Source organism: Mchenga conophoros, linkage group LG3 (assembly GCF_057382185.1).
Source record: "Mchenga conophoros isolate Kocher_MC1m ecotype Shallow Benthic linkage group LG3, M_conophoros_male_GT1.1, whole genome shotgun sequence".
Classification (NCBI taxonomy): Eukaryota; Metazoa; Chordata; class Actinopteri; order Cichliformes; family Cichlidae; genus Mchenga; species Mchenga conophoros.
The window spans coordinates 42,447,690-42,457,782 of NC_140528.1; the positions used below are offsets into that span (position 1 = coordinate 42,447,690).

The 10,093-nt window shown below is 39.6% G+C and overlaps 1 protein-coding gene across 1 annotated transcript; it reads right to left on the reverse strand.

Annotated features, from left to right (window-relative positions):
- Positions 1–308: 308 nt before the first annotated feature.
- Positions 309–8,729, reverse strand: LOC146578774 (uncharacterized). Its single transcript, XM_085268888.1, has 7 exons — positions 8,699–8,729; positions 7,898–7,933; positions 3,156–3,416; positions 2,831–3,076; positions 2,523–2,744; positions 2,288–2,377; positions 309–1,064 (listed from the first exon to the last, which is right to left on the reverse strand). Exons 1-7 carry the CDS (start codon positions 8,727–8,729, stop codon positions 901–903), a joined length of 1,050 nt encoding a protein of 349 aa, XP_085125014.1. The 3' UTR covers positions 309–900.
- Positions 8,730–10,093: the final 1,364 nt, after the last annotated feature.

The following is a 10,093-nucleotide window of genomic DNA, read 5'->3' on the forward strand; positions in this document are numbered from 1 at the left end:
ATCTACTAAATATTGATTTCATTTTTTTTTTTGTCATGCCCAAATTTATGCACCTGCCTGCTTTTGTTTAAACAATTATTGCACACTTTCTGTGAATCCAATAAACTTCATTTCACTTCTCAAATATCACTGTGTGTGTCTCCTATATGATATATTTCACTGACATTTTTTATTGTAACAACCAACGATTTATACAGGAAAATAATGACTGATATTGATAACAAGGCTGTCAAAACTTTTGAATCCCACTGTATATTAACTTGTTTTAAGACAGTGAATCTAGTGAATTTCAACCTAAAATATCTTGTATTAAGTGAAAAAATCTGCCATGGAAACAAGTGAAAATTCTCTAGTTTCTCTCTAGTTTCAAGATTCACTGTCTTGAAACAAGTTTCTGTATCTTACAGAAATGTTGCTCTGTAGCCGATTGTGTCTTATTTTAAGTGTAATTAGATCATTTTGACTTGAATATTTCCAAGCTTCAAAATCCAGAAAAGAAACGTTCTGTTTCCTCTGGATGGCTAAAGGTTACTACAGAGCATTTTGTAATAACTTCTGCTTTGAATGGCCTGTTATGGTCCATTTGTCTTAAGGCCGAGTATAATATAATTGTATGAACATCACAATGAAAATCGTCCTCCAATCTCTGACATATAACATGCTGATACTGTTTTCTTGAAAAATGCAACGTATGTTTATCTGGAATAAACATACTTTGCATTTATCTGGATGTCAGTTTAAACAGTAAAAAGAAGCAGTGGCAAAGTGATTACATGCTTTGCAGTTCAATCAGCCCCAGTTGCAACTTTTTTGATTCACAGGCTTCCAGATAAAGGTTTATAAGTGTGAAGTGAAGCTTTTATCTGGTAAAGAGCATGAGTCATAGCGTGGTTTTTTTTTTCAGCTTAGGTTACCATGATGGCTGGAAAAAAGGGTGAGCCGCTTGTCTCTGTCCATAGTCAAAGATAAGGAGCTGAACCTGGGCCTTCTTGTTCTGATGGTTGTTTGTCCATAACCGACGTCTTCAGTTCTCACTGCTGAGTAGATCACAGCTGAGTCACACTCTGAGAATAAAACATATTAGATTACTGCATTATTTGTTTACCATGATGCACTGTGAAGAGATTAAGTGATCATTTTTATAAACCACAGCAGCTTTTCAGTGTTCTTAACACCTCAACTGTGACACAGCTTTGACAATAGAGAAGTGGGGGTGTTTCTGTGGAAAAGAAAACTGGACGACCACAAAGCTGCCACCTGCTTTCAGTGCAGATTGACTCTCTTTACTATAGAGCACATAGCAAACACTTGTCGCAGCCTGAACACTATTTTAAAAATTAAATCTACTTTGGCTGAATTTCTGTGTGCAGGATTTAGAGAAATGCTTTTCCAGATCATGTCTCCATGTCCTTGGAGATGTGTGTTTAAAATGAACAGCTCTGTGTTGAAACACCTGCAGCTGAAGTGTTTTCTTTCTATCAGAAACAGGATGCTGGACGACTGCAGAGCTGTTAGCTTCAGTTAACCACAGACCACAAACACACAGTCCAGCTCACAGTGAACAACACTCAGTAAGCACAGAGTGAAAGACTAAGTTTGCACATTTTAGGTAAGGCGATTTCATAACAAAAGTATATGTGTATTGCTATGAAAACATCTTCTCCTACCTTTGCCTTTCAAAATTTTTTAGACATTTCTTCTTTCCCTTTTTTTATTATACAGGTAGAAAATATTTTCAAAATCCAAAATATCGCAATACTGCGATATTTTCACAGACCTTCAGTCAGTGAATTGCCACCATACTGTGGTGGAGGTATTTGTGTGTCCCAGTGATCCCACAGACTGTGTTGTCAAGGACTGTTAGGGCTTCCTAAGACTGACTGGACCAGAGTGTGTGTTCAGACAAAGAGCGACCCTCTATAAGAAGCAATAAACCAATTCAGTCCATGTAAAACAGTTGGAATAGCTCTGTGACAAAGGGCCCAAGGTCTTGGGCCCTTTGTCACAGATGCTCTTCATAACTGAGGGCTTCATCAGGTGATGTACTCATGCTCGCTCAGGAGCAGTTCACAGCCAAGAGGGGAATAAGAATTAACGCCTCTAAGTCTGAGGCCATGGTCCTCGGGTAAGGAGGATGAGTTCAGCCCCAAATGGAAGAATTTAAGTCTTGCTTACGAGCGGAGGGAGAGGAAGAACTACTTTTATGATATTTGGAAATTTCCTCCCAAAGATGTCTTAAAATATTTACAAATATCCTGACGTAAAAAAGTTTGAAACATTGCATTACCTTCACTTTTTCTGATTGGTTGTTGCAGACACTTGGATATGTTGATGACACTGCACGTGATGTCAGTGATGATGTCATCTTCTCCATTACCTTGATCCGATAAAAATTAAACAATAATATAAGTTCTGTAAACAGAGATTACATGTAAGAAAGTTGTTACTGTGGTCATAATGAATGTGAAATTTATTCTAATAAACAAACTCAGACATGAAGCATCAGGAAGTCTGAGTCTCACCTTCAGGTTTCCTGTGAACACATCGTCTCACCAGCAGAACCAGTAACACCAGTAGAGCCACAACACAGACTGATCCAACAGATGACAACACAGAGAGAACAGGAGGAGAGAGTGATGGAGGAAGAGTGATGGAGGTGGAACCAGGAGGACAGGTGGATGTAGGTGGAGTTGTGGATGTAGGTGGAGGTGTGGATGTAGGTGGAGGTGTGGTGGTGTGTTCCCCTATAATAAAGCAAACACAGTCATTAAGTTGTCGTCACATTGTGAATGTTGAAAGCTGCAGAAACACAGACAGGTGAGTGTGTCACCTGTGACAGTGATCCAGCTGGATGGAGACTCTCCATGACCGCTGATGTCACACTTGTAGAGGCCTTCATCAGACCTGGAAACATGCTGGATGGTCATGTGACCTGTAGGCTGCTTCCTGATGAGGGAGCCATCTTTATAGAAAGCAGCTGGGAGGTTGGAGGGAGTGGTCTTTGTTTTACAGAGCAGAGTGACGTCATCTCCCTCCATCACAGGGAGGACAGGACTCTGCAGGATCACTGATTTATCTGAGCACAGAGACAAACTACAGCATTTCATCCATTTACACACAGCTTCATCAACACTAACTCCACACACTCAGCTTACCAGTGACTGTCAGGTTAACCATGTTACTGATGGGACCCTCTCTGGACTGACACCAGTAAACTCCATTGTCCCATGGGAAAACATTGATGTCACAGGAGGAACCAACTGCCTCCCCCCACCCATCTTCACATTGACTCATCTGTTGTTTGCTTGTGTTTCTCCTCAGAGTCCATCCAGCAGAGCTGTCGTCCTCCTCACAGCTCAGAGACACAAAGTCTCCTTTAAAGAACTGAGAGCTGCTGGGACTCACAGTCAGACGAGCTGTGAGGGTTACAATGAAAAACCAATGATCTGTTTATTTTATGAAATCTGACACAATTGTTAGCATGTTTTGCTTAATCAGTTGTTTCATCAGTTTTATATCTGAGATCCATTCTGGAAACATTAACTTAAGTTAAAAGCAATACGAATAAACCAAAATATTTTAAGTTTGCAATACATAAAACCATTAATAACAGAGGGTTACCAGCAGGTAAAATAAGTAAAAATAAGTACAATAATTTCTTCAGTAAATTTATTTCCAAAGATGCTACTGACACCGGGTGTGGGTGACAACCGATCCACACACGCAAAGAAATCAAACCGTAGAAATCCATAAATTGTGCGTAATAATGAGAAATGACAGAGGAAAGGGAGAGAGAGAGGTAGAAAGGCATGGGCAGTCATGAAACCAGCTGAAATCTATAAATAATTAGAAAGCAATCCTGCCAGTTAGTGCAAATTAATATCAGCTGGTTCACTTCCATATGTGTCTCATTATCAAAATGTCACACAAGAAACATCTCATGATGATTAAAACCAATGAATAGTTCTTATGCAGTGTTTGTTTTTTTACTGTACAGCCGTGGCCAAAAGCTTTGAGAATGACACAAAGTTTGCTGCTTCAGTTTTTATGATAGCAATTTCCATATACTCCAGAATGTTATGACGAGTGATCAGATGAATTGCAAAATCCTTCTTTGTCATGAAAATGAAATGAATCTCAAAAATTCAATTTCCACTGCATTTCATCATTCAGCATTTCATGCCATAAAAGGACCTGCTGAGATCATTTCAATAATGTTCTCATCAACTCAAGTGACAATGTTTACGAGCGCAAGGCTGGAGATCATTTTGTTATGCTGACTGAGTTAGAATAGCAGACTGGATGCTTGACATCATTGTTCTTCCTGTTAAACATGGTTACCTGGAAGGAAACACATGTAGCCATCAGTGTGTTACATAAAAAGGGCTTCACAGGCAAGGATGTTGTTGCTACTAAGACTGCACCTAAATCAACCATTTATCAGATCATCAAGAACTTCAAGGAAAGAGGTTCAATTATTGTGAAGACGGCTTCAGGGCGCTCAAGAAAGTCCAGCAAACACCAGGACCGCCTCCTAAAGATAATTCAGCTGCGCTATCGGAGTGCCACCAGTGCAGAGCTTGCTCAGGAATGGCAGCAGGCAGGTGTGAGCGCATCTGCACACACAGTGAGGTGAACACCTTTGGATGATGGCCAGGTGTCAAGAAGGGCAGCAAAGAAGCCACTTCTCTCCAAAAAAACCATCAGGGAAGAACTGGTATTCTGCAAAAAGTACAGCGAGTGGACTGCTGAGGACTGGGGTGAAGTAAAGCATCCTGAGACCATTCATGTGTGGGGCTGCTTCTCATCCAAGGGAGTGGGCTGCACTCACAATTTTTCCCAAAAACACAGCCATGAATAAAGAATGGTATCAAAACATCCTCCAACAGCAACTTCTTCCAACAATCCAAGAACAGTTTGATGAAGAACAATGCATTTTCCAGCACGCTGGAGCACCGTGCCATAAGGCCAAAGGGATACCTAAGTAGCTCAGGGAACAAATCATTTTGGGTCCATGGCCAGGGAACTCCCCAGACCTCAGTCCAATTGAGAACTTGTGGTCAATCCTCAAGAGGCAGGTGGACAAACAAAAACCCACTAATTCTGACAAACTCCAAGATTGATTATGACAGACTGGGTTGCTATCAGTCAGGATTTGGCCCAGAAGTTGAGAGCATGCCCAGTTGAATTGCAGAGGTCCTGAAAATGAAGGGCCAACACTGCAAATATTGATTCTTTGCATAAACGTGATGTAATTCTCAATAAAAGCATTTGAAACTTTGAAGTGCTTGTAATTCTATTTCAATACATCACTGAAACAACTGACACAAAGATCTAAAAACACTGAAGCAGCACGCTTTGTGAAAACTAATATTTGTGTCATTCTCCAAACTTTTGGCCACGACTGTACTCAGCACTCAGAGAGCCCCCTCTGTGTGACTCAGTGTTTTGATGTTTTATTATTAGTTTTACTGGTCTGTAGTTTCTTCTTGGTTACTAGTGTTTGGTTTCTGTATTGCTTGTTCTTAGGTTTTGGTCTCTATGCTCCTCATCTTACTCTGTCTGTACTCTGTCTCTGAATTCTGTCAGTGTATTTCCTGTTTTACTTTGAAGGTCCATATCTGATGTTAGTGCATCCAGTTTATATCCTCCCTGTCTCATCATATTTGTTAAGTTCAGCTGTGTCTCTTCTGTGTGCAGTTTCTTCGCTTCCCTCTGTGTTTATTTATAGTGTGTGTTCTCTTGTGCTGGTCACTGGTCCATCTGTGTTTCCTCCGCATGTCTTCCTGTGTTTCTCCATGCATGTCATCCCATGAGTTTAGGTTTCAGTTTAATTTGTTAGATTCTCCCCAGTTTACATTTATCTTAGTTTCGGTCCTCCAACCTCTGCTCAGCCTGTTTTCTCACCATTTTGTAAATAAAGCTCACTCTCATCATCTGCGTTTGGGCACTTTTCCCTTCAACCCTACAAGACTGTCATCGCAGCTGTGACAGGCGCACTCGTGTAATTGAAGGAAGGACGAATGGAAAAATGACATTCTTGATAAAAATCTGTTGCCATCTACCAGAGTGATGAAGATGAAGCGAGGGTCAACAGAGTCAAGCAAGACAATGATTGCAAAAACACACAAAAGGAAACTCAGCTGGTTTCACAAAAACGACATAAAGCTGCTAGAATGGTCCAGCCAATCACCTGAATCCAACTGAAAAACTATGGAAAGAATCCCAAAAGGTTGATTTTGTTCATCTGGACATAATGTTTTCAGTGGGGGAAACTTTTTGTAACTCGTTCAAGTGATTTCTTCAGTCTCAGCTGACTGCAGGTTTATAAACACTGTATTTGCATAATGACTGAAACTAGCACCACTGAAGGAACAATGGGCTGGGAGGTGTTGAAATCTCCCAATTCTTTGAATCTTTGGGCTGAAGGAAGGACAATACTCGGTGTATAAATGCTCAATCAACAATCATTTATTTCCATACAATTCAACACTTAAGAGCATTTGAACCATCATGATGGGGAGAGCTGCCTGCAGAGGGTCACAGCAAGTCTCAAAATGGTGACGGGTTGCTCAGCTTTTTATAGTCTCTAGTGGCCCCCACCTAGTCATAAAAGTCTAAACATTCACATTCTTTCTCTCTTACTAAATTATGACCTCGGCTCCCTGTCTTCTCTGCTCCCTGCAAAGGTGGGGGTATGGAATGTTGTCTATCTCCCTAGACACCAAGTCTCCTGCTTACAACCTTCTCTTGATGATTCAGCAGTAAAGCATGTCAAGAAAACAGTGTAAGACATTCACAGCCGATCAAGGATACAGAATGATGCACACTTATCTAATGAACTACAAAATGATTATGTTCTTCTAACTCAAAAGTATAATGAGGACTAAACTACATACTGATCACACACTCTATATTAAAGGGTATAATATGATCTACAGCGGTATCATAATTCAACTACTTTGATTACATATATATGGTAACATATAATAACAGAATAATCTCAACAGAGGTCAGTTCCTTGATCATTAATATGCAAATTCTCATGACCATTGATCAACAACCACTGATCAATGGCCATGAGTACCATTCACAGAGAGTTGGGGAATGGCTGCAATCACAGCATTGTAAGATGGCGAAAGATGTACCCTTAGGCCCCCTACTCGATTCAGAGATGGTCTTTCCCTTTTCATGTAAATGGCCTCCTTTACTCTGCCCTCAAACCAGCGTTCCTCCCTGTCCAGGATGTGTACAGAGGATGGCCCGTAGGTGTGAATAGACTGCAGAGTCCTGGCCTGACGAGGTAGCTCTTCTGTGTTGTGCCATCCGCTTCACTAGAGGTTGTTTGGTTTCCCCGATGTATAAATTTTGGCACATAACAGCGAACACTATGTTCCTTTGTTTGTGTCGGGGGACCCGATCCTTGGGGTGGACCAATTTTCGTGCAGCATGTTTAGGGTTTGCAAGCCACAGAGTGTTTAGAGATAGGATGTTAGTTACAAAGAGTTGAATTTAGGATGAGAGGTATTGTTTTTATATTTTTTATATGCAGTTTCTTAAGTACAGGTGTTGTAAAGGCTGATTAGAAAGGTGAAGGAAAACTGAATAATATCAGTTATTATGGTGAACACAGGGTAAGTTTTAAGAGGGTCAAACTGACGAGTGGATTACTTGAATTTTTGAATAAGGTTAGAAATTGTAGAAACAGCGAAAAGTTTCCGATTTGAAAGTATGCAAGTGAACGGGTCTGAGGGAAGTGGTGAAGGCAAAGTGTAGCAGGTGTTAGTGGTTAGATGTTGGTGAAACTTGTCAACTTTAGTGTTTAAAATTTACATTAATGTATTAAATGATAAGTAGAACAGGATTGCAGATGAAACGACAGAAGAAGGTTACTGACCTTGGTTTGTTGTGCAGCTCAGCAGTGAGATCAGAACTAAAGAGAAATGACACTTAGGTTGATTTGAGGTGAACATAAAGAACAACTCCACACAAACATCCGACAAACACACAAACTCACTGGAAAAAAATACTGGAAAAATGTGTAAAACTAAAACAAAACAAAAAAACAGAACCATGTATCCATTCTGCTGCTTGTCCACTTTAGACTCTATCACAGATGTTATTACATTATTACATTATTACATTATTATTACATTACAGACATTACACCTGCAGCCACTTTAGAATCATCAGTTAGTCTAACTTGTCTTTGGACTGTGAGAGGAAACTTACATAGACACTAACCACTGCACCTCTGTCACACCTGTACTTTTTTAATATCATTTACATATCTTTAAATTCTGTTTTTATTAACATGTCTTGAGGTTTATCTTACAGTTATTGACAAGTAATGATGTAATTTTGTACTGTTCTCACAGTTTATATCTTGAAAGCAGCTTTTTATGTGCATTGACTTTAATGTGAGTAAAAATTATCAACTACTTTTAAAAGTCATGTGTCCACTGTGCAGCTGTGTTGATATAATGAGTGAATGATTTGATCTTTTCACTGCCTGCTGTGTTTCCTCGACTCCTGAGCAAAGATAAAGAGTCAGTTCAGACCTGCAGTTGGTCCTCGTGGTGTTTTGAACTTGATTTCAGCCTGATTTGTTTTTCATGTCTTCTCCTCCATCATCAGTTATCAGGAGAGCAGACAGTCAAAGTACAAGAATTCAAACAAACACAGAGATTCTACTTACAGAGCAGACACAGCACAGATGTTTCCTTCATCGTCCTTCTCACTCATTTGAGCTTTTTGTCATTTCTGTCACTGACACCAAGTAAAGCCCGCCCTCTTCCTCTGAGCACCAGCTTTCTATTGGTTCAAACACACTGAGTGGGAGACTGACTTTCTTGTCTAAAGATAGAAGTGAATACAATTATTTAAATATACTGTTCACCAGTGAAAAACCTGAAGTGTGTTTTTTTTTAATAATTTGAATTAAAACACTGACTTAGATCTGACAAACAAACACACAACACCAAGAGATGATGAGTTTATCATTAAAAGCTAAAAACATCCAGAAGAAACAAGTGTTTTATAATAATGAAACTACGCTTAATAACTGCAACGTTACATTAATCCTCCCGCAAGGGTTGTTTATGGCCACTAGAGGGCGATGCTTGACTTTACATACTTCATGAATACAATTAGATCATTAATTCTTTTACAGTTTGTTATAATAACTGAATAAATCACACGCTCAGCACGCTTGCTGTTCTTAATGAAATGGCCTTATTTTCTTTAAATCTTAATAAAGATTACATTCATTTGTTCATGTGACTGTATGTTTGTTGTGTGTCTGTTCAGCACAATAGTAAAAGAAACTATGGAGATCTCTACACTGTGTAGTTTAGAGATGAGAGAACAAAATATTGTTGTTGTCTTATTTAAAGAACAAAGAAGTTAAATAGACCAAAACTCATCACAGTTATGTTAATGCTGTTTTGTCATCATAGAAATACTGATGGTAGTGATTCATACACATGCACATTATTGTAGTGCTCCAGTACTTAAAGACCTTACCCCTAATGATGACATCATCAGGTGGAGTGATAGTCGAACTCGGACCTGCATGATTCCCACCCCCTGGTGGTGACATTGCGTCATTGCGCCAAGGACCAACCTGCTGCAATTGTTAATGGACACACAGGTTCACCAGTTGCTTCTTCATAAAGACGTCCAGAATCCACAGACATTAAAGTTCATGTTTGGAAAAGTGACACAAGGAGGGAGAAACAATAAGGAACTCTGTTAAACATGACAACAACAGCACCACAGCTTAGCAAGAAGGGAATGAATGCAGGAAGGTTCACAATTCATTACTCAAGCCAAGTTAAAAGGAGATTTTGCATGAAGTAATAAGTGCATTTCTGCCAGAGGTTTCTTCCTGTTAAAAGGGAGTTTTTCCTTCCCACTGTCGCCAAAGTGCTGCTCATAGGGGGTCATATGATTGTTGGGTTTTTCTCTGTATGTATTATTGTAGGGTCTACTGTACAATATAAAGCGCCTTGAGGTGACTGTTGTTGTGATTCGGTGCTATATAAATAAAATTGAGAGAGAGATATTTGTATGACCTTCATCTGAAACCAAA